Source organism: Amblyomma americanum, chromosome 3 (genome assembly GCF_052857255.1).
Source record: "Amblyomma americanum isolate KBUSLIRL-KWMA chromosome 3, ASM5285725v1, whole genome shotgun sequence".
NCBI classification, from domain to species: Eukaryota; Metazoa; Arthropoda; class Arachnida; order Ixodida; family Ixodidae; genus Amblyomma; species Amblyomma americanum.
In genome coordinates this window covers 25,436,937-25,462,239 of record NC_135499.1, presented here as the reverse complement: position 1 = coordinate 25,462,239, position 25,303 = coordinate 25,436,937, and the positions used below count along the sequence as shown (strand labels likewise).

The window sequence follows — 25,303 nt, the reverse complement described above, 5'->3', positions numbered from 1 at the left end:
TCAGGCGGCTCTACAGGGTGCCGAGACAGGCAGTCGGCGTCTTGATGGAGACGCCCTGACTTGTAATGAACAGTGTAAGAATACTCTTGGAGGCGCAACGTCCAACGTCCGAGCCGGCCTGTGGGGTCTTTCAGTGAAGACAGCCAACAAAGGGCGTGGTGATCGGTCACTACGGAGAATGGACGGCCAAACAGGTACGGTCGGAACTTAGCTACGGCCCAAACAAGAGCTAGACACTCGCGCTCTGTAATTGAGTAATTTCGCTCAGCTGTAGAAAGGAGGCGGCTGGCATATGCAATAACACGTTCTTGCCCTTGGTGACGTTGGGCTAGCACGGCGCCAATCCCATAACCGCAGGCGTCTGTGCGAACTTCAGTCGGAGCCGACGGATCAAAATGGGCCAGAATAGGTGGGGAGGTGAGTAAGTCGACTAGCGAAGAAAAGGCCTCCTCTTGGGCAGGGCCCCAGGTAAAAGGGGTGTCTTTCTTTAGAAGGTCGGTCAGGGGGCGAGCGGTGCCGGCAAAATTTTTGATGAAACGGCGGAAGTACGAGCAGAGGCCGACGAAGCTGCGCACATCCGTAGACGACTGGGGAATAGGGAAGTCCTTGACGGCTTTAACTTTAACAGGATCCGGGCGGACACCAGAATCGTCGACTAGATGTCCGAGAATGGTGAGTTGGCGGCGACCGAATTGACATTTCGACGAATTGAGCTGTAGCCCGGCTCGACGGAAGACAGAAAGAATGCTCGCCAGTCTTTCGAGGTGCGTGGTAAACGTGGGCGAAAAAACCACAACAACGTCGAGGTAACATAGACATGTGGACCATTTAAAGCCGCGAAGCAAGGAGTCCATCATTCTTTCGAAGGTAGCTGGCGCATTACAGAGACCGAATGGCATAACTTTAAACTGATATAAGCCGTCCGGTGTGACGAATGCCGTCTTTTCGCGGTCATTGTCATCAACAGAGATTTGCCAATACCCGGACCGAAGGTCAATTGAAGAGAAAAATTTGGCTCCGTGAAGGCAGTCCAAAGCATCGTCTATTCTTGGGAGTGGATAGACGTCTTTTTTTGTTATGTTGTTTAGGTGCGGTAATCAACGCAAAAGCGCCAGCTGCCGTCCTTCTTTTTAACCAGCACAACTGGTGAGGCCCAAGGGCTCGACGAGGGCTCTATGATGTCTTTACTGAGCATCTTGTCCACCTCTTGCTGTATGATGGTGCGTTCTGTACTGGACACTCTGTAGGGTCGTCTGTGAATAGGAGCTGCGTCACCGGTGTTGATGCGATGCGTGACCACAGATGTTCGAGCCAAAGGGCGGTCATCGAAGTCAAAGATGTCGCGAAAAGACGACAGAAGATACCGAAGGTCGTGAGCTTGCCCTGGTAAGAGGTCAGCAGCAATCATTTTTGCATATTCATCAGGTGGTGGGACGTCAGAGTCGCGGCAGTTCGACGAGGGTGGGACGCTTCTCACCGCCGATACGACGCATTCGGCAGCAGGGCACAGCGTGGCGAGCGACATACCTTGTGGGAGCGGCTGAACGTAAGAGGCAAAGTTGAGAACCGGAAGGGACGCTTGATTTGCCGACATGGTGACAACTGTATGCGCAAGGGCAACACTGCGTGTAAAGGGCACATCAGGAACCGGAGTAATGATGTAGTCACCATCGGGAACTGGCGGGACCGAGGAGAAACGGACATAAGTGGCGGCATCGGGGTCCAGGCGGACAAAGTCGGCGGTGCACAGTCGGTGAACAATTGGATCCGGTGGCTCTGAAGGAACAGGTAGAGTGAGTTGAACGATGCTTGTGGCGCAATCTATAAGGGCGGAATGGTCGGTGAGAAAGTCAAGGCCGAGAATGATGTCATGAGGGCAGTGTTCGAGGACAGTGAAGAGCACAGAAGTATGGCGGCCGGCTATTGAAACACGAGCAGTACACATTCTGACGACAATAGACATACCGCCATCTGCAACACGGACCACAGTTGAGGGGGCAGGAGTGAGCACTTTCCTTAGGCGACGGCGAAGACGAGCATTCATGACTGAGACATGCGCTCCAGTGTCGATCAGAGCGGTAACAGGGACCCCGTCCACGTCGACGTTAAGGATGTTCCGATGAGCATGAAGAGTTAAAGGAGGGTTTTCTGGTCGGGTCGTCAGAGCAGCATCACCCCCAGACGCTGCAGCCATCAGTTTTCCGACCGGGAGCGGGCATATGGGGCCGGCGACGAAGGGCGGCGAGGTCGGGGCGATGGAGATCGACGGCGCTGAGGTGACGACGAACGGTTGGTAAGCGGGGTCTGAGCGTTGTGGCCAGAAGAGGTCGTTTCCGAGGGCGAGGGAGAGCGGCGGGAATATGCAGAACCCGGCGGGTAGCGGCTGTAGGTCGAGGACGGACGGCTTCGGCAGTGTCGAGATATGTGGCCAACTCGGGAGCAGTTAAAGCAGATGGGCCTGTCATCAGGTGTTCTCCATTCATCTGGATTGCGGCTGCGTCGAGGGTAGTATGCACGTTCAGAACCGAGCTCCGGGGACATGCGGCGAGCATATGGGGCACTAACTGAGCAAACAGGTTGAATCCCAAGATTGGCAAATTCTTTGCGAACGACAGCCTGTATAAGGGATACTGCTGGAGTACTGTCTGTTGCGGGTGGATGAAACGCAACGGGGGACATTGCCTCTACTTCTTGGCGCACAAGTCGTGTCAGGCTCTCAGATGTCGGCAGACGGCTCGGTGGAGTCGAGTCTACACAGGACGACGTCGCAGTCGTATTCGGCAACCGCGTGAACTGCGGAGAAATTCGGCGGCTCTTCGCTTGTTCGAACCGGCGGCATTCCTTGATGATTGCGTCAACCGTTCCGCAGTCCTTGTATACAAGAAGGTTAAAGGCGTCATCTGCGATGCCTTTGAGCACGTGACCTACTTTGTCGCACTCTGACATAGTGGCGTCGACTTTCATGCAGAGAGCTAATATGTCCTGAATGTATGATACATAGGACTCTGTGGACGTTTGTGCACGGCATGCGAGCTCCTTCTTCGCAGCGAGCTGACGCCTGAATGGCTTACCAAACAGGTCACAAAGCTTGCGCTTGCAGAGATCCCAGCTGGTGAGTTCATCCTCGTGGGTCTCGAACCATACCCTGGCAGTGCCCGTCAGGTAGAAGATGACGTTGGCCAACTTTAGGGTCGGGTTCCACCTGTTGTGTGTGCTCACGCGCTCGTACATTGCGAGCCAGTCCTCCACGTCGACGCCGTCCGTTCCGTTGAAGGTCCCAGGATCTCTCGGATGGGCAATGATGAACGCCGGGTTGGCGGACGCCGACGGAGCGGCCCCTTCGCTGGTCATGGTTGAAGAGCCGGCGAGCTGACGACCGCTGCGAAGTTCCGTGCTTGCTGTGGCTGTACCCCGCACCTCCACCAATAATGTAACGTGAAGATGTGCACACCAAAAGGGAAAAATATATTTACAGGGAAACAGCTTACAGCCACGCAGCCGAACAACTGGGCACGCGAAGCCCAGCAGCAGAAACGCACTTCGTCCTCTTCGCGTTCCAAGCGCGAGCGCACCAAGCACGAGCGTTCCAAGCACAAGCACAACCGTAGCAATATTTATTTATCACAGCAGACTCTGTCTGTATGCATATTTACAGATATTTATGACTCTACATCGTTTGCGGCCAAAATACGTGACAGACAGGAAACGATATTGAGCTGTAATGTAGATGGATGTTGCCTTTTATACTGCGTGCTATAAAATCGTAAACAACTGACAGCCAAAACAAGTTGTTGCACCGATAAGAGATACACACAGTTACAATACCAATCTGTATATTAAAGTAGGCCCTGTGGCACGGTACGAGGTTCAGATGAATGAGAGGAAGCAGAACATAGCACATTGCAATGTCAGGAGGTAGAAAACGAAAACCATACTCGCATCTTCACTGTAGGTTAGAAGAAAATATTTCATCCATTTTTCAGAGTTGGTGGCCGTCCTTCAATGTCATAAAACTAGGGGTGTGCGAATATTGAAATTTTCGAATACGAATCGAATACGAATATGAAGAAATAAGGGCTTCGAATATCTAATATCTGTTCAGTACAAAAAAAATTTCAGAAAACGGTGAGCAAGCAAACGTTATTGCCCTTATTTTTTTTTTAAAATAGTGTATGGTCTTTGCAACTAAAATAAACAAAACTAGACTGCCTCAGTACCATATAAAAAAGCATGATGTGTACAGAAATGCATACAACTTGATTAGACAACATAACAGTATCCAAACTATAATGAGGTCATGCAAAACAAAATCCATAAAATGACAAGACTGGCAACAAAAATAACATGATGACTATTAAACCTCATTCATTCAAAGTTCAAGGGACCGGAAGAAATGCCCGGTTCATCCGAAGGCCTCTGTTAATAAAATTGCCCGCGCCCTCCCGAAAAAAAAAAAACGCTGCCGAAAATGCTGAAGATGCAGTAAGGCCTTATGAGGCGGCTTCATCGCGCTAACACCTGTAAGCCCGTGACTAGCCACCCATTTTGGAGTGCTGGAAAAACAACACAAATGCAAGCAAGGGGCCGGGGAACACACACTGGCGTCGGAGCGGCGAGGCGGTTTCTAAAAAGGAAAAAGAAAGCCGCGCAGAGCTGGGATTGAACTATCGGCGAATACGCGGGCCGACATTTGAGGTTGCCGCGGGGCAGCGATGAAGCTCAGAAACCGAAACTACGCAGCCAGGCTATTTTTTCGCCCTAGCTAGAGAGGCCTTCCGATTGTTGCCACGCCTGCCGTTACGCCCGCTAAAGAGGTGTGCAGGTTACAATGCATCATGCAATAAGCGGGATTTTAACAGGATCGCTTGCCCTATTGTGACTACTCGACGCGCCCCTTCAGGAGGCCCCCCGCGGCATTCCGCAAGTAGGCTTTCCCGCATAGCGTAGTTTACAAAACGGGATGGCGGAAGTCACGCTCGAAGAGTTATGAACGCGCAGGACACATTCTACGGATGTGGGCATTAAATATGTAACGTATTACCGAAGGATTTAAAAAAAGCGCGATTTTGCATTGCGATCGATTGCTCGAAGCGGGCCGTCGGCCATCTTGTTCGCAGCATGGGTGATGTGTGGGAAAGCCCACTTGGGAAAATTCTCACGAGGTGATGCCTTGCGGCGTCGGGATGCGGTCGGTCCGCGCGATAAACGGCGGAGAAGGAAGCGGATAGGACCTCTGTATTTTTTCCCTGGAATTTTTAATTCTATGATCGGCTAATCTGCCCAGATGGTGTGGTTTTGCCACAGTCGTATTTATGAAAGTATGCACAGTATACGATCGCTGGCGAGTATTTGGGAATTTTCGAACATTCGGAAATTCACGAATATCAATTTTAGAATACGAATCGAATATCAAACATATTCGATTCGTATTCGAAATTTCGAATATTCGCACACCCCTACATAAAACACAACATATTACTTTGTAGAGTCGAAGACATGCAAAGAAACCACAGTACATTAAACACGCTCGTGACTAAACTGTTGACTAGGTTATAATAAATAAGTGACACAAAAAACCACCTATTTCACTGCTGCAGGTACAGGAATGCACAAGGAATCCACTGCACAAACTGCATTGCACAATAACATAGACACTATAATACAATAATACATAATAGACACTGCAACAATAGTACAATAATAGACACTGCACAAGAAGAACACATACAGACAAAAAGTGTGACAAATAAGTCATTCACCTACCACATCAGGCACTGTCTGAGGTTCAGCTCAGTAAAAAAAAAACATTGCACTTAATTGCCAAAATACTTTAAAATTTCAGATTAAAGACAAAGAACTGTCATTTAAACTCTGGGCTAGAAAGCATGCATGACGCAAACAAAAGAAGGCTCATTGCACTACAACAGGCAGAAGTTCGCCAAAGAAATCACATGAGGAAACTGCAATAAAATACCTGCAGTGAAATTAAAAATAATTAAATGTGTGGTGTACAAGTTATGGAAAATTACTTTTCAAGAAAGATTTGGGCTTTTCTGTTTTTTGCCTTCTGTTCTTTTATAATATGAAGTTGATCATTCCTTTGTTTGCATAAGTTGTTAAGCATTATGTTTGCTGCACAGTCTGCAACAAGTGTGACAAGGAGCTCTTAGGCATGCCCATTTTCACATGCATCTATGTCCTCAAGCCTAGGTAGAGAGTTGAGCGTCAGTTACCGAATGACATTCCTTTGGTTGGGCCCATGGAGAAATTGTGTGCAGGCACTTTGTGTCACAAGCTTTGTAACTACAACCTCCGTGTACATGACTATTGTAATCTCAAGGGCAGAGGCAAACTTGAGTCCACCTCGGTCCAGTTGCGCGATTAAGGAATGCGTGTCTTCTTCCATTTCCATCTCACTTCCGATAACAACCAAGTGTCCTCGGCAACTTTCACACTTTAAAACTTTCATTGTAGCATGCGCACAATACCCGCCAACATAACCAATATCTGGCATTCGTTCTCTGAGTGCATCAAGGTCAGCGTCTACAACTTGAACACTAAAGGAGGTTCCTACATCTCTGACACTGTTTGTTTCTTCGATGTTTCTGAAATCATCAGTGCTCATCATTGGCAGGGCATTCTGAAGGCGAATCCTGCTCTCTGTCTCACAAAACTGTCGAACAGATATGTGGTACTGCCCACCAGCCATTTGCCGGTACTGTCCAAAACGACTCTCAAGAGGATCCGTTTGAACTTTCCCTAGTAGGACGTACTTAAAAAGAAGTTCACTTGTGCAGTACTTTGCCAATGCCAGTAAGGATTGAGCAGATAGCCTTAGGGCGCTCAATGTGTCCTGGGTAAGGACCCCAGTGTCATGCCCATAAAATTCCCAGACATCAAGCCAGGTAATGAATCCATTCAGAAAAGCTACTTTTGGGTCATCTGTACTGCAAGACATGGGTTCTTCGTAAACAGTACGATGATGGAAGCCTTTATTTGTCGTTTTTAGGTTGACAATACTCCACCTGCGAAGAATGATTTTGATGAATTCTGCTGTTGCTGCCGCATGTTGAAAATCAGCTTCACCACTGCGAACTGCCAGGGCTGTGGCTACGTGCAGATTAAAAACCTGCAGTACCAGCTTCACATTTCGCCGTTGCAAGTTGCTCGGATTAAGTGCCTTGGATGTCAAGCCATACCCAGACTTTATCAGTAGAGATGACTCCTCCTTATGTAAAGCTCTCAAATTCTTAAATGAGGCAGTCATTTTGCATTCAGGACGAACATCATTGTTTGAAAGCTCAAAGCGTGGGTAGTAAAAGCAAGTCCCCGCATTTTTCTGATTCAGCCAATTGTTTCTGATACACTTCAAAAGATGTACAGCATCTACCACATAAAATAATGGCCGATCTGGATCTGCTGGATGTGGATAAACATGACAAAGCATTGGCTTTGGCAGAAACATCTTCATTACCTTTCTGCTTAGAGAGTTATTGTCACAAACAACGGTTATGACCCTGTACCCAATCTCTTCTAAGCGTATGATCACCTTCTTCAGTATGGCATGAAGTTGGTCGTCCTGTATGGTTTTTACCGAAAAAATGTGTTCTACCTCCTTGAATGAGCTCAGCAGACTTTGTATCATAAACATGTGTACAGATGTGGCTGCCTCGCTGGAATTCACTGCAGCACCACATATGCTGCCCCCCTTATAATCAAAGCAAGGCTTGATATGAATTTCGTCAAGCATCAACGTCACTGTCTTTTCATGTGACTGCAGATGTGTAAATCTCTGGGAAACATACTGAAGAAAAGTTGCATCACAAGAATCGATTTCTGGGCACATTTGTACAGATGAGCACACTTTCCTAATAGTGCTCGGATGGGGCAAGGCTAGTGTACTTGTTTTTCTCAAATACTTGTAGGCATGTGGCGATATTGTGTGGAGAATGCATGCAAACACCATTACCTGTGTGCTGTACTGAATACGCTCTACAGAGAGCAGTGTTAGCTGTTCCTTTAAAAATTTCACAGCTCCTTTCTTGTTTTCATTAATGCTTGCTTCCAATTTGTCTAGAAGGGAATTTACTGCAAGCGACAGGTGGCAAGAACTACAACGCTCGCCAGGCTCGTCAGACAGCATGCACAGGTTGTTCAAAATTTCCAACAAGGAGCTTACTTTGCAAACCGAGTCTGGTACAACAGCGCTACCAAGATTCTTAATCGCAGATCCTTGGTAGCAGGCTGAGACTTGGAGGTTTTCGAACACTGTCAATGACGCTTTCAACCAAGGTTCACGATCATTGGTGATGTTCAAAAACATCGTACACTTTTCTTTACGAATCACAGTCCACTGCACTGACACTGGGGCCACTTGCAGGCGCGCCTTTAGTTCTTCGAGCGACGAAAATCGGTCTCTCTCCTGCTCCGCTTCATATGACGCCAGTGATCCTTTGACCGCACGGGCGAGTTGGGAAGCTTCTAGTCGGCTCCTCTTAGCATCAGGTGCTTCTCTCTTGCTGTTGTCTGATGCTGAAAGGTACGAAGGGCAGTTGGGAAATACGGTAGGCACCGATCCACGGCGCAACCGCGGTACTGACAATCGAACTGTAAGAACATTTCCTGTTCTTGGGTCCGTGTACGATGTCGTCGTCTCGATGCATGAAGCGTCGAAATGATCGGCGCAAACCTGCACAAACGTACAAACGTTTCGTAAACATCTCAGAATCCACTTATTAAAATGACTCGGTCTGTGCGGATGACGTCATGATCTTCAACCGGAAAAGGTATGCACACGACACGACCTTAGCGCCCTCAGCGGCGGTGGCGGCAGCGGCAGCGCGCTCGAAGAATGTTCGGCTCGGCCGCCAGCCGCCGCTACTACTCAAATCGGCGGCCGGACGTACTACTGCTTAGCGCGGCGTCATGAGCTGCTGCTGGCGTTGCAGTCTGTAAATAAAGCTATGTGCGGTGTCAATTCTTTTCCGCTTTTACGAGGGTACCCGAATGGCTGGCAGCGAGATTCGTGACAGTTGCGCTGAAAAGCACAACGCCGTGGTCGTGCCGTATTGTCCCGAATCATAAATAACTGACATTCCTTTACTGTTGAAGAATGTTTGGCTCGGCCGCCGCAACGCCGTGCTCATGCCGTATTGCTCAAAATCAGAACTTACACGCCTTACAACAGCAATATAACCCGACCCTAATCGTCGTCGGGCTGATTCGCGTGTGGAACTCGATCTTAGTGTGGTGCTCCTTATCACATTTAACAGCAGTCATAGACTGTACGACAGCAGCTTATAACTGTTTTTCTAGCAGTGCTACATTCTCTGTTCGGCGAAGTGGCTGCCTGCCTGGAATCGTGGAGCCGTGTGAAGTACTGCTACTTAAGTTTTGAAGACTGTCACGGAAGCGGGCGAGCATCACGGCGCTGACCGCACCCGCGATCGATCAGTATATATCGCCAGCATGGGCAGCGGTAGCGGCACACAACGCCAAGCCGTCCGGCTGCCAATTCGAGTAATGTGACTACGACGAGAAAGCTGTCTCCGCGACCGTCTGCGAGCCATGTTTGGCACCGGAGCACGCGCCGCCACCGCCGCTCAGGGTGCTAAGGTCGCGTCGTGCACATACCTTTTCTGGTTCAAGACCACGACGTCGTGCGCACAGACCGAGTCTATTAAAATAGCCTAATGCTAGCCCTTTTGTCTATAAGCGTGTTTGCAGCAAAGAAATGTGGCCACAATCAATCTATCTGAGCTTCGAAGTATCACAATAAACGTGCTGATTAAGTAAAAGCAACCAGGAGCACTTAACAGTACCATAAACATTACTTACTTTAGTGTACGAAGTGGGCACGAAGTCCTTCCTTGGAATGGCTCGTAACCACTTCTTGAAAGTGTCGTCATCTTTTGGGAAAGAAAACACTTGTATTTTCCTGCCCGTATCGTAATTGCCAGTGCACCCCGGCACACAACACTTGTTCGGCATTTTAGTATCCACTTCACATCGCACACAGAAACAAAATTTCCGCAAAACAACGACGAGAGATGACAAATGCAACCATGTCACTGCAACCAACCGGCCCACGCGGCGCAGGGAGCGTGAAAAAAAGAACAGCAGGGACTAAAATCATGTCGCTGGCGATGCGGCTCCTGCAAGTGTCAGCCTGCCGGATGTGACGTCAAAATTTTGGGCGCAGGCCTGAAAGCTGTTCAGGGGGTAATGAACAAACTCGTGTTAATGACATCCTAGTGGAAATCAAGAGGAAGAAATGGGCTTGGGCAGGGCATGTAACGCGAAGGCAAGATAACCGTTGGTCCTTAAGGGTAACGGAGTGGATTCCAAGGGAAGGCAAGCGTAGCAGGGGGCGGCAGAATGTTAGGTGGGCGGATGAGATTAGGAGGTTTGCAGGCATAGGGTGTGCGCAGCTGGCAAAGGACAGGGTTAATTGGAGATACAAGGGAGAGGCCTTTGCCCTGCTGTGGGTGTAGTCAGGCTAATGATGATGATGATGTCTTGGTACGTTGCCAAAGCAAACACGCCGAGCGGTGCGTTTGCTAACATGGAGGCGCGTTGAGCATTTGTGTACACAGTTCTTTTGCCTTGGCGCAGTTGCGTGTCATTGCACGAACTTCGTCTCAGGAGCCCTTAGGCACTTGGAGGCCCTCTGCTGCTCCGCCCTTCTAAATCGAGAAGCTTAACGAAACCATGCGGGCACACAGAATGCATAGCGGCGAAGCACCCCAAAACATGCCGAAACTCAGCTGGCCGCCTGTTGCGCCACCAATTGCAGGTTTTCTTTGACTTCCAACCATTCAGGTTGTCTTTTTCCGTCTTCCTCGCTTGACAAAAGTACACTAGTGGTTTCAAAACAAAACTTATGTACTTAATATCGATCAGACACTGAACCTTCATGCGCGTTTCTCAGCCTCAGAGATCTATGCTTTCTTTTCTCCTATTTCGTCATCACGCTTGCACTTGCGAGGTTGGCCTGTGACGGATGCCTGCTATCCTTTATTTCCATTGCCCCAGCTCAGGTGCTTCAGTATCATGCCGGGGCTAGCAAAAATCTTTTCCTTCCTTTTTTTATTATTTTAATAAAACCACCTGCTACTACCACTGTGATGGTGATACCTGTATTTTGAGTTCTTGCTCTTTTCTACCTTACAAGAGCTTTGTTTTCAGAAAGAGTGTTTTTTTGTGTGCTGGCTATCCTTTATTTCCGCTGCCCCAGCTCAGGTGCTTCAGTATCGATGGCAGCAACTTCTTTTCCTTCCTTTTTATTATTATTTTAATAAAACCACTTACTACAACTGCTGTGGCGGTGATACCTGTTTTTTCGTTCTTGCTTCTTTCTACCTTACAAAAGCTTTGTTTTCAGAAAGAGTGTTTTTTTGTGTGTTTAGGAGCTGATATTCTATCAATACAAGCCAACTTCAATTCAAGAAGAGCTTCAAATGGGCCTAGTTGGTTCGTAATCTTCGACATTTTTATTGTGCTACTCAAGGTTTACACAGACAAGAACGACACATACAGACAGGGCGCAAATCTGTCTGTGCGCTGTCTGTATGTGTCGTTCTTGTCTGTGTAAACCTTGAGTAGTGCAATAACAATGTTGAAGACAACTTCAATTTCTCCTGAGAGCCTCTTTAAGATGTCGTGCACGGTGGTTTTTTTTAATATTGAGAGTCTCTGCACACTCATTCTATGGTCGGTGTTGAAAAGATCATGAATATGAGGCACATTTTCGTCACTTTTGCTTGTTGATGGCCGTCCAGAGCGGGATTCATCATCGACGTCTTCCCTGCCCGCCTTAAACGCATTCAACCACCTCCAAACTTGAGGATATGACAAAGCAGAATTTCCGCAGGCTTGGTGAATCATTTGGAAGGCGTCGGCAAGACTCTTGTCGAGTTTAGCACAGAACCCGATTGCCTACATTTTTTTTGTGTGCGGATGCCATCGCACGTAGTGACACAAGCCCTATCAGTAGGTACACAGGAACAGTGATCTTGGCGATCCCAGATCCCCCCCCCCCCCACACACACACACACACACACACCTAACCCAACCAATCTGAACGTGGTAAGACTGGTAGCAGCCCCCGAAAAAAAATAATTGCATTACTTTCCGGGCACACCCTGTAACTCGTGAAAGTTTCGTTATGGTGCTGAGCACGAGCGCGGAGGTGTTTTTTGGCGCGCAGTTTGCGCACAGGTGGGCGGCCGAATACTTCCGAGAAATCTGTCTTAGAGGAAGACCAGGCAGGCAAGTCGGCATCATGATTTCGGAACCATACCTTGGCTACGTCGGTGAGATAGAACAGGACGTTACCGACCGTGGTGGCATTGTCCCACTTGTAGGCACAGACGCGCCCGTACGATGACAGCCAGTTGTCGACATCGTGGTCGTCAGCACCACTGAAGACACTGGGATCGCGCTGCCGGGGCCCGCCAAAAAAGAGGATGGTAGGCGGAGAGATGGGGGCTGTCTGGCTGGCGACTTCGGGCATAGCGGACGTCGGAGGTAAGGTGCGGCTACGGAGCTCCAGGATGAGAGGGGGAACGTACAGCAGCTCCCAAAAAATGTAAGAGGGGGTTGTGGCTCAGCACTCAATAGGTCGCTTTGCAAAGGTTGCAAAGGTTCAGGCCAAGCATTGTTGTTGCCTTAGTGACATGGCACATACCACGACAGGGGATAGGCCAGGGTTCAGTGAGGAGAGCCAAATAGGGTAAACTGGTACGAAGCTAATGGTTTGCGTCTTGGGTGATACATCAGAATAATTAGATACATCAGAATAATTAAAGAGCAAGGAAAAAAAGAAAACATAACAGGAGAAAAGATCCAAAAATTGAATAAATGAAAATTCCTAAAAGATCCTTTAAATGCAGAAATTTTGGGTACAGTTAGCAAAGGAATCTGCCAGTAGCTGCTATGTAATTGTGGAGGTATTGATGCAGTGTAAAACCTATGAAGCTTGCACCGAAGAAGATGGGAAACGGGACCGACGAAGTGAGTCTCAACTTTGAAATGAGAATTTCTAGGAGCGCCCTTCTCTGATGCGCAAACCTCCGGCAAGAGAGTAGAAAATGGTCCAATGTTTCAACTTCTCCACAAACTGCGCAAAGGTTTGTGGGACAGATGCCACATCTACATAAGTAAAGATTTAAGCGGGAGATCCTGCACCGCATGAGAGTCATCTACCTCACACTGCCGGGATTTACACGCACGAGCCTTCCATGGATACATAAGATGTTGGTAGTCTACGGTAGAGAGCAAGGGACCGCTGCACATGGCGATTATATGCTGATAACACTGAAAACGAGACATTCCGAAAACAATAAGATTAGGGACGCTACAGGCGCGTTGACAGCTGATTTTGCCTAAAAGTCTGCTGCATCACTCCGTAAAATACCGCAATGACCTGGAATCCAAACGAAGCCGACCTCTTTCACCCATCCAGGAATAGAAAACTAGAGAGTGAAATTACTAGGAGAATGAGAATGGGGTGGAGTGGATTCGCCGAATACTCTGAGACCATAAAAGGGAATGTAGTGAGCGGCTCAAAAAAGCGTCCTGTGTGGACTCCAGCGCCAACAAAACAGAGAGACAATCTGAAAGGAATATCACCTGTGAAAAATTTGTGGCAATTTTCAAAGCAGCCAGCCCAAGAGCCATAAACTCTGCTAGAAATATGGGTGTGTAACCCGGGACTGGAACCGAAAAGCTCCAAGAGAGAGACTGAAAAAATATCAACCGCTGCCTGTTGGCCGGCCACAGACACATCTGTAGAAATCACAGTGTGGTTCGGGAAATGGTCAAGGTGATGAGATAGGAGACCAGTTAGTGCCTTGGCAGGCAGCAGATGCTTCGCATTAGGTGGGAAAATATAATAAAAAGCAACATCCACAGGGGACGTAGCATAACCAACTCTGCATACAAAATTGTGGTCCAGACCAAAATGTTCGATAAAAGGTTCTGAGTAAAGACAACTTAAGGGAGGCTGAACTGGGGCCAATGAGGAGTGTGAAAGAGGGCTGGCTGGGAGACAAAAATAGTCGCACCAGAAGCAGACTCAAATGCCCGCAAAAAAATACTGACAGTTAAAAAGTGGAAACGGGAGTTAATTAAGGTCAGAAATACAAGCCTCCAGGTACAGAACTAAAGTGAAAACTGATTGAGGGAGGCCTAGGCTGCGAGCGAGGTTCACACCTTTGCATCGTCGTCGTCTTTCACGCACACAGCTTACCACTGTGAGTGAGCGCGGCTGCTACGCCACAAGGATGAAGACTTAAGTACAGCCATAAAATTTAAATACCGTGGTGCTTTAGTGGCCTTGATTTATGCTGGTGCGGTCTTGTTATTAATAGAGAGATTTTGAGTGTAAACTTCTTTTAGGAAAAGCTGTGTTTTTGTCATACCCACAGTTATTTATTTTGTCGTTTCAGTATCTGTTGTGCCGCAGTCGAGATTCTTCCCCCCGCAAAGCTATACGGACAGCCAATTTGGAATGCGACAAGATTGTATCCGCGTCAGTGCTAGCTATGGCTAGGGCCACAGCTGCCTCTATGGCTGTTTCCGGAGATATTGTCACTACCGCGACCCCCATTCCCGCAGCCGCCCGCGCTCGTCCTCCAGCGCTTGTGCTGACGCTCCGCTTTATTGCTGCAAGATTCATACTTCACAACTACTCTAGTGTATCAAACATGAAAGCCACTTTGAACCTTCCACTTCTTTCCTTACAAAGAAAAGTGTCGCGCTTATCTCTCTTTAACAAAATTTATCATCACAATCGCCAACTTAAAGAAGCGCTTTTCTGAACCTGAATACATTTCATCCCGTAGAGACCACCCTCATAAAGCTGGCATCCCTTTTTGTCGCATGAACGCATATTTCCACTCATTTATTCCCAAGACAAGCAATGAATGGAACCACCTGCCCACCTCAATTGCCACAATTATCGACTCTGTTTTGTTTAAATCTGGTCACGAAGAATATGTTTACTCCCAGTAATCCATTTTACAGAGTTATATTTGTTGTTCCTATTTTTTTGTCTCTGTATTGCCGCAATTCCTGTGTTATAATTACATACATATAGATATTTTTCATGCATTCCACTCTCATCTGTAATGCTTCCAGGCGCCTTGAAGGTATTAAAATAAATAAATAAATGTGTATTCTGCATTGTCGTCCGTTCTGTATTTTTACCTTACATAGAAACTCCGGATGCCGGCCCACTCTGGGAATCCGGGAAATGCGGCGGCTCACCACATGGCTCGAAGTTTCGTCAACCGAGTCGGTGGGTCGTCCGTATCGATGGATTACTCCAAGGAGGGCATAGCATATCGTTCCACGATATCACAAGCCATTGCAAATTGGAAGGGCACAAATTCCCACCACCTGACAAAACGTTGGATAAGGCGCAAGAGACCACCTGGAGGAGACTCCCAACGAGGTGGTGGAAAACAGCACTATAAAGACAAGAGGGAAGGCACCACAAGCGCATGTAGTGTCTCTCCTCTTGTCTTTGTGTTTTGTTCTTTATCGCGCTGTTTTCCATCATGATCGTTCACCAACGTCCACTTTCTGAACGGGGTCTTTTTCTTTAGCCCCTATACCTATTGGCAAAAATGTACCCGGACGACTTTAACCCCGAGTGCAGGTTCCGTGGCGAAACAGCCAAGTATGATCAAATACCATGGCAATGTAAAGAAGAACCTCCACAGGAGGATCTAGTACAAATTCCTTCTCTTGAACAATGGTAGGCCGTTCTGGTCAGCCCGGACACAGGCGTTCAAGCCTTGGCCACCAAGTGTACCGCTAAGGTCGCTGCTAGCCATGCACTGGAGGCCATCTGCGTTTTGGCGAAATAAACCTTTTCCAATCCAATCACCGGGCAGACATACATTCAAGCATGGCGCGAAACTCGAGAATTTTAAAACAGAGTGGTCGTGCTCTTGCTGTGATATTATGATCAAAATAACGGTATAATTGAGAATAAGCTGCACGAAAAGTGAGATCTAACGAAATTAAGGAAAAATGATATGCTAAAATATCATCGTCTGCATTGCCCAAAAATAGATATAAATCAAACAAGGCGGCAATTGGGGCTAGTCGGGTATTTACCCGCAGTGGCGGCTCAGTTGTTGGGGCGCTCGGCTACTGATCCGGAGTACCCAGGTTCGAACCCGACCGCGGCGGCCGCGTTTCGATGGAGGGGTAACATGTCAGTGTGCGTTAAAGATTCCCAGGTGGTCTAAATTATTCCGTAGCCCTCCACTATGGAACCGCTTTCTCTATTTCTTCTTTTGCTCCCACCTTCCTTCCCTTGCACCGGGGTTCCTGGGTCCACCAAGATATGTGACACCATTATTACGCGATTTCCTTTCCTCATAAAGCAGTTTTTCATTCCTAGTAATGCGGCAGACTGGGCTAGTTGGTTTTGCATCTTCATGAAATGGCAGCGCACAAGCAAACACAGACAGAAAGAAGGGGACAAGCACTTGAAACACTGCTTGAGCGGATGCCGGTTATGCTTCAGGTGGATTCTTTATGTCACACAGATGCTGACTCAAAAAGAATTACGAGAATCGATGCATTGGAACGGGAGTTATTCAATCAAGAAATTTCAAAATACAAACAAACAAAATGCTTCCCTCAACTCGATTTTCGCGCTGCTTCCCATTCCCATTTCACTCTCCCAATGACGACACTTGGGGGGGACCAATCAAAACAGCCTACCTGAGCACGTCGCGGAGTTTGCACTCCATGGTTGCCTGTTCTCTGTAACTCGTTCTTGCCAAGGCTGGAAGTGCCGTTTGCATGGTTACAACAACCATGTGAATGTCCAGCTGACCCAGCGATGTTTCATCGTCACGTCGACGGCGCAGAAGGGAACACTGATAAGTGACGTTCCCTGGCTTATGGATCCGAACGCGATCGAGAGATACTGCGACAGCCTGCGCAAGATATCAGAAACATTTAGCATAGCGCGTACCTCTACTTCCGTCCCGTCACTCCTACCACGCTGGTTGGTCACGGCGAGCAAGGAGCGTGCGCTGTTGACGGGATTGTGGCGCCATCTGGCGCCACGACCTGGTGATCCTCCACAAGCTGACGATGCTGCGCACTGCTAAATGTGAAATGAATGGCTTTTTAAAGGGAAAGCTTTATTGGCCTCAGGTTAAGCAGTTTCGCGTGATTCCTGTGGGAGAAGCAGTGAGGACACACAACACACGCGCATTTCTTTCTCTCGCTCCCTAATCACAACTGCGTATGTGTCACTAGTAGCAGGGAGCCATAGGTGGCACAGCGGCGCGGCTTTCCTCAAAATGCAGCTTTCAATTTTCAGTTTTCTCTTCTTTCTCTTCCTCCTTTATCCCTTCCTTTACTCTGCGGTTCGGGTGTGCACCGATATATGTGAGCCGGTTACTGTGCTTTGCGCGCTTGCCGCGCCATCTGGCATGACATCACACCGCGCGGCTCGCCGCCGCCGCCGTTTGGTATGACATCACACCGCATTCCTCGTTGCGCTCGCCTCCGCTCGCTTCGCCAGCTGCGTCTCGCATGCCTGATGAGATGTCGGAGGATTGAAAAGGAGAGCTCGCATTCGCCGCAAGCACGGTTGTGTCATTTTAATGCGACAACAGCATAGCTAGACAACCAGACTAACCTGGACTTGCAATCAAGGTTAACCAAGGCTAACCACGCTGTGCCTTAGCTTTCGCTACGTATATCCTGGCACAGCCGAGCTAAGCCACTAAGCCGCAGCGTTCATTGGGTGACCAACCTCTTGTGATCAACCATTAATTTAACCGCCACCTGCCAGGGTAGGCGCGTTGCCTATCCAGTGTGCGGAACGCACTCAACGTTACAGGCCAAGCCGCACCTACTTACCCGATACACTGCAGCTTTCGCTCTTTAACTAGAATCAGCTGTAGTTGAACCGCAGCTAATTTTTTCTTTGCATGCATCCTTCCTTGAGACCGAAACGAGCGTTTATGAGTGCAATGGCACGATCAGATCGATTCCGCAGATACACTGTGAGTAGCCATAAGTGTTGTGTGCTAGGTCTAGGATGTTTACAGAGAGGTGCAAAATCCTTCGATGCAAAAAGTAGCCAGAACCTCTAGCTGGTGGTGTATGTTTGTTTTCCTTGCTTTACAGCGCTTTTATCTAAGGCAGACAAGTTGGTTTTGTTGATGTAATTTAAAACACAAAAACTTGACAGAACGTATCTCTAGTTATTAACCCAATTTGAAGTATATTTACTTTTTGTCCAATCATCAAGCTCCCGGGAACCAAGTCGTGTCGTATCCACTGCCAAAACTGCCACTGTATGGTGGCACCGTCAGCACCATGAATTTGTTTTTCCGAGCTAATTAAAATATTAAAAGTCGTAGTATATGCGGTACGACCGATGCTGATAGCATCACCATAACTTATTCTATGCAGCCAAGAGGCAAAATGATGCACGGACTATGTGTTTCGGGGCCTCTTTAAGATTTTGTGTTATTGGCGCGATTCCTTCCTGTGCTGCAGGTACACAGTGAGAAGAATGAGGACATCTTTCAAGGTGTAGTGCTGTAACAAAGTCCCAAGGTTCGGTTGAGATTTGAGCATCAACAATGTGCATGAACAAGGCACGATAGTCCCAAAAGCACGTCCATTAGGCATACTGAAGATGCACTTATGTTTCGATGCAGGCTGCATGTGAGAGAATTTTTCGCGTGCAGCTTTGCTAGAGTTGTCAACTTGAAACACCGAAAGTGCCTTGATTTCTCAGAGCACAATCGACCAGGCATACTGCATAGTACTGCAAGACTTAGGCCAGGCGATGTTTGTTGGCTTTTGTAGTGGTAGCTGCTGCCTGCATGGATCGGGTTGTGGTTGCACACTTGTTACTTGCGCGGCGTCAGTTTTCCGAGGCCCTTGTTCACCGCATGCAGGTCAACAGTGCGGTGGCTGTGTTCCTGTACGACACTGTGCGGCAGCTGCTCGACCCTGGGCCCCATGCCTCCCTGCTGGATGTGTGCTGCGGAACAGGTGTGAACGAGTGCACTGGTGCTGTGTGCATTTTCAGTCGGGGTGGAGTTGCACTGCAGAGGGCGTTCAGAGGCAGCTTTATTTTGGAGTTTCACGAACGTCTCATGGCACAGGAAAAAGATGTACCAACTGCCTCTCTCTCATGCCAAACATTTCCAAAAAGGGCATGGAGCATTTGTTCTTGAGGGCAGTGTTGCTTGAGGAGCCAGTACTCAAGGTGTTTGCCGTCCTGCGTTGCTTTTGTCTAATCATGCATAATACATAGAAAATTATTTTTTTTTTTTCACATCAAAGCTTAAAGCGGTCATGGGAGCCAGTTTTGGAACAAAAACTGCTTATTGCATTCTTTTCCCCGTATGTCACATTACAATTCCCAAAAATGTGAGTGCACTAGGTGCGGTAGATATTTTCAAATAGATTCTTTTTTTCGTTTCTTTCTGGAACAGCTTGCTGGTCTGACAACCTTTGATCGCTGTCACCAGGAAGGCATACCCGCCCCGCCTTGTCTGCTGTGTGCTACGTTGAGGTGCTTGTATGCACTCTATGGACGGTGGCTGCTCAGAAAATTATAGACCTCTCATTATCTCGTTCCTCTGTTTCGCGCCGTTGTCGTCGTCGGCATCCGCAGCGCCTCCTTTGGCAGATGTGACTCTTCCTTTCCACCTTTAGGGTAGAGTACGGAGAGGGAAGATGTAGAGTGTCCGTAGTCTATGGGTGGCAAAGTTGTGAGGGGGGAGAGAGCGTGGGAGGCAGTGGTGGCCTAGTGACTTGGGCGTCAGTTTCGGTTGCGGGAGGTGCTCTATTCCAAACCCACCGAAGCCCACTTCACATCATCACTGCTGTCTGACATTGCGAGAAAAAAAACACAGATCTTGTACGTGAAAACTGCTGTCGCACGCACCACAGCTAACTGTCAAGCATTCGCGTTACGCACTCATAATTGTCAGGTGTTTTTTTTTTTCAGGTTTAGAGAAATAAAACTCATTCTTATTGTAACAGTGGTGATGCATAGCACGATAGTAGTGGCTAGGCTAATGCCCGTCTTCTTCACATTTTTTTATTCTCGGAAGCTTTCGCCACAATACGCGAGCTTAGAGATCCTTGTAGAAGTGGGCCTGCTCGTCGCGCCCGTCTGAGATTGTCGAAGAAACCGAAATTTATAAGCGCACGCTGCAGCATTACATCATACACTTAAAAGCATATTGTATGTTATGAAAGTGGCCTCTCTTTAGAAGCCAAGTGCTCCCACATGTGGAAGGCAGCCGATATGCACCGCAAAGGGCTGTGGTGGCGTTGCGATGGTGATCTTCGAGTTGTTGCCCGCTGTTTTGTCGACTCTCTAATTAATAACTTGGCATTTCTGCTGCTTTGGTGCCACAAATGGTGCAGCTGCCGGTAGAAGCTGTTCAGTTCACAATCTGAACCTAGTGCAGATACAACTACTACTGATTGCAAGCACTGCACACATTGAATCGTGCAGGCAACAGATGTTTTCATTTCATTTTCTAAAATATACTGTACTGCCAAGTGGTACCTGCTGCTAAAAGTTTCCATCAGGGCTTCAACACAACTTTTATCAGTCAAAATCATTGCTCACCGGGGCTGCTTTGGAAGAAATCACCGCGCAGTCAAAAAAAAAAAAATGACATTCTTTGTCAACACTGCCTCAGTGTTCGACTTAAAGGAACTATGCAATGAATTAAAAGTCTCTTGTAAATGTTTTCAATGCTTAGAAATGATGCTAAGGAGCATTTACACTAAGTATGAGTCTTCGGAACTGAGCCGGAAATTTATTACGAATTTATAAAAACCGTGTTTTTCAAAATTCGCGGGCCGACCGATTGGTGTTCTCGTAGTGACAGATTTTGCAACTAAAATCGTGAAAATAGACGTCACTAGTTCCGTGACGTCGGCAGGCCACCACACACTGTCATTCGCTGGAGCTACGGCAGCCACGATGTCATGGGCAAACTTCCGGTAGCCGTGAAAGTCGTCTGCTCGTGCGGCCGCGCGGGCCCTTCGGGCAAGCGCGAGCGAGGTCTCAGCTTTCGCGCATATGGGGCCAGATTACGTAACTGTCAATTAAGAAAATTGTCAAAAACTTGTCACAAAGGCGTCAATAAGCCTCGCTCCTATTGGTCGGTCGTGGCCTGCGGTCATATTGCTTTTTTGCGTCATGGGTGGCTGCAGATGACATCACGGATGCGGCAGAAGTGACGACGTTGCACACCTAATTATGCAGCCGCTATTTGACAGTTTTTTGTCACAGTTTTGAGGCCGTTACTTTGACCGTTGGCTTTGTGACAGAAAATGGCGGCATTGTACGCAGCGATACGACTGAGGCGGATGCGCTGGCGCGATCAACGGCGAAGGAGTGCGCACGAAGACGCATTTGACTTGCCGGACGAGCTGTTTCGACGCCTTTTTCGACTGGAGAAGCAGACTGTGGAGTGGCTGTGCGACAAACTGGGAGGTTTGCGTGCGAGTGCGCTCTCGGTGCGGCGGCAGGTGCTGTGTGCACTGCGGTTCTTTGCCACGGGCGGCTTTCAAGCTGCCGTTGGTAATGAGGCGTACGTCTGCATCGCACAACCGATGGTAAGCAAATGCGCACAGCAGGTGTTGGAGGCAGTTTGTAAAGTTAGCGCGCAGAAGGGGTGGGTTCCCGCGGTCACCTCTGTGCTACATAAATAAAACACGCTTATGCTGGCAAAGCACTTTATTTTCCCAGCAAATCGCACTTCATGGTCGTTTTCTGTTTCACAAGGTAAAAGAAACAGACAACCACTCGTCGCATACTGCAACATGTCACCTTTTGGCATTTTTGTCATCGATCGAAAGAGCCGAACAGCGCAGACTTCAAGTTTTCTTCGTCAATTTCGTACCAAGTGCTTCTTGCAAGTTCGCTCGGCAGGCACGTAGCCTTCACTGCATTCGTTCAAATGTTTCTGCGCACTTAGATCAACCACGCAGTAGCTTGATTTCAGACGCCACCTAACAAACAATAAACACAGTGCACAGTGTAGAATCGGCTGCTTTCGTGCAAAGCGGCTTGACGTTTTACCGCCGTCAGCACATCCCCGCGGCAGCAAAAGTTACCCATCAACCAATTTATAAGCACAACTTCGAACACTTTTTGTTTTGCTCATTATTTTCGACTTTAAACACAATGTCTTGGCAAAATAAAATATTAATTATTTTCTTTGTTGCTTATTTCTTATTCCTTTTTACAAAAATTAAGCAGACGGTCCCTCGAATGCACTCGGGGCACCGCCCTGCTGTAATTGGCTGATTCCTCGTTGCATCACGTGGTGATGTCTCATCGTGTCGTCATTTTCACATCACTGTCAATAACTTGTGACAGAATTTGTCACAGTTACATAATCTGGCCCATGGTTTCAATTTACCTCTGCCAGCTCTTTCTGTCGGGAGTTCCGGAGCCACCCACAGTCTCTTTTTCGTCCGCAACAACAGACGACAAGCAAAAGAATCTGACGCGCGCCGCAATCCAGAAAGGCGATGACGGACCGCCGAGACGATGCCGATGTTGCTGCTGGGGCGCTGGGTGCGACAACCGGAAGTTGCAAACCAAACGTCAGCGGATGACGTATTAATGGGTGGGGCCTAGTCCCAAACCTGTTTTCTTTACTTTTTTCTGGCACCCCGTGTGTACGAGTTGAGGGGGAGAGGAGGAGCGTAATTTTTAATTGTCTATACCTTGGTTGTTATTGATGCTAGCTCAAAAATTCTTTCACGGGGGTGACGAGCGATCGAATGTCAATCTCTCGTCTGCCTTATGTAACCTCAATTCATTTATTGCATAGTCCCTTTAAGCGCGTTAGGTAAGGGAGCTGCAGGTGTTCATGTTGATGTGCTCCATATTCAAACATTCGCCGGAAACATCCCTGGACGGACGGACGGACGGACGGACGGACGGACAAGCGGGCGGGCGAACGGGCGGGCGGGCGGGCGGGCGGGCGGGCGGGCGGGCGGGTGGGGTTGAACCCTTTAAATCGGGCGGTGCTCACGCCACCTAGCCATGACATGAAATTTTACTCTTGTCTCGATTTTAGCCACCAATTAGATAACCTTCGCTTGGTTACTTCTACCCGCTTAAAATCTACTTTTCCTTCACTGTCCCTTCTAAGACACAAGCAGCGCCATCTACATCATGGTTTTTGCACTACTATTACCATTTACAGCCACCTTCGCTATATCCGGTATATTTCTGTCTTGTATCAGTTAATAAATTTTATAAACGAATGCATCACGACAAGACAAATCTTTTGACATCATCTGAAACTCCCTGCGACAAACGGTTCAGCCCTAATGGCCATCTGAAGGTCCTCGGAATGCACGGTTTGATGAGGAAAGGTCGTTGTTGCGAATCCCAAACATATTTTGGGGACTTCATTTCAGTAATTTTATCCTAAGGAAAATTCCAAGTCATTTGACACCACTTCGAACATTCTCCGTCAAACAGGTGGCCCCCAAATTTTATGCCAATGGTGGTCCCTGGGGGGTTGAAGATCCCACTTCGATGACCGCTATACTGGCACATACTGCCACACTACTAACTCCTACAGTGGCGCCGTATCGCTGCTAAACTGTGTTGCCAGGCAGTTGGAAAGCCTTGAGCCATCTTGAGGCTAGATGTTTCCTCGTCTTCATCTCTCGTGCTGCCTGCTGCCTTGCGCGTATAAGTAAACCAGTCCTGCGTACTTCAACCGTTTGTCGGTCACATACTTGGTGGAGCCACTGGGTAACCGTCCATGTACGCTAACCTCGAGAACACTCTTGACGTCAGTTCTCAACGCGTGGCTACAGCACCAGTCCCAAAGGCGAGCCGCCGCCTGCGAGGCCTACAACCAGAGTTCGGCCAGCTCATAAGATCAGTAAGGGCATGATGTCCGCTACGGCTAGCCAGACAAGTCAGCATTCCGGGAATGCCCCGCCGTTCATCCTTCACACGCCTTGGTCGCCCCCATCATTCCACGGTGAGAGGTTTGAGGACGTCAAAGACTGGTTGGCCAGCTTTGACCGTGTGGCGGGCTTCAACGAGTGGGACGGCGAGCGCAAATTACGGAACGTGTACTTCGCACTACAGGACTCGGCCAAGACTTGGTATAAGAACCATGAAGCTTCCTTCACTAACTGGAAGATGTTTTGCCGAGAGCTTTTGGCCACGTTCAACACCAGCGAACAAAAGGAGAAGGCTGAAATCGCCTTCCAATCGAGGTTGCAGCAGCCGAATGAGAGCGTCGCCATGTTCATCGAGAACATGACGCGACTCTTCAATCGCGCCGACCTTGCTATGCCCGAGGACAGGAAGGTACGCCACTTAATGCGTGGCGTAAAAGAGCAATTGTTTGCCGGACTGGTACGTGACCCGCCAAGAATGGTGGCCGACTTTGCCAAGGAGGCACCAAGCATGGAGCGTTCTCTGCAAGAACGGGGCGCGCACTACGGCCATCAGGCTAGTGTAGCAGGCGCTCACCACTGTACGCCCACGTCGCTACCCACTGAGGAGCTTCGAGAGCTTGTGAGGAGCCTGGTGCGCGAAGAACTAGAGAAACTTTGCTTCGAAGCTCCACAGATTAGCGTCGCTGCCATACCGGACGTGGTCCGAGATGAAGTCCGGCGAGCTGTTCAGTCGCCACCAGCTCCGCAGCCGGCGCCCTATGTGATGACATACAGTCAAGCACTACAAAGCCATCCTGGGCCAGTGAGACAAGCCTTTTCCCTAATCACTCCTGTGCCTTCACTGTGGTACCCATCTGCAGCTGTACACGTCGTACCGCAAAAGCCCCGCTCCACCATGAGCAAAGCGCACGTTTGGCATACGCCAAACAATAGGCCGCTCAGCTACCACTGCGGGGAGCCCGGCCACATCCTCCGCCACTGTCCCTACCGCAGAATGGGCTTAAAGGGGTTTTCACCTGACACACCTCGACCACGCTACAGAGAATGGCCGCGGGACATCGAGCAGTATCTGTCCGATAACATGCAGCAAACGACCTCGCAGCGACGCCAGTCCCGGTCGCCATCCCCAAGGCGGTTTTCTTCGCCAAGCCGCCCGTCTTCTTCTAGCCAGTTCAGAGGCGCGTCCCCACATCGGGAAAACTGAAGACGGCATCCCCCGGGTGTAGGGCCACCGCTATTGCATCAAGTCAAGAGCCTCCACCCGACGATCTGCGGCTACGATCCGACCGACGAGGACATCATCTGACGACCTCAACGACAACATGCAGCCAACGAC

The 25,303-nt window shown here is 48.6% G+C and overlaps 1 protein-coding gene and 1 pseudogene across 5 annotated transcripts in view; one reads left to right on the top strand and one right to left on the bottom strand.

The window, feature by feature from the left end:
- LOC144124487 (tRNA (uracil-5-)-methyltransferase homolog B-like) overlaps positions 1-25,303 on the top strand; it is a 221,962-nt gene that overhangs the window by 137,231 nt on the left and 59,428 nt on the right. For all 5 annotated transcript variants that reach the window (XM_077657181.1, XM_077657182.1, XM_077657180.1 and 2 more), the window contains one exon: positions 18,951-19,047. In XM_077657181.1, the coding sequence (XP_077513307.1) occupies positions 18,951-19,047 (97 nt within the window). The remainder of the gene's footprint in view (positions 1-18,950; positions 19,048-25,303) is intronic.
- On the bottom strand, positions 7,756-9,990 carry LOC144126320 (uncharacterized; annotated as a pseudogene).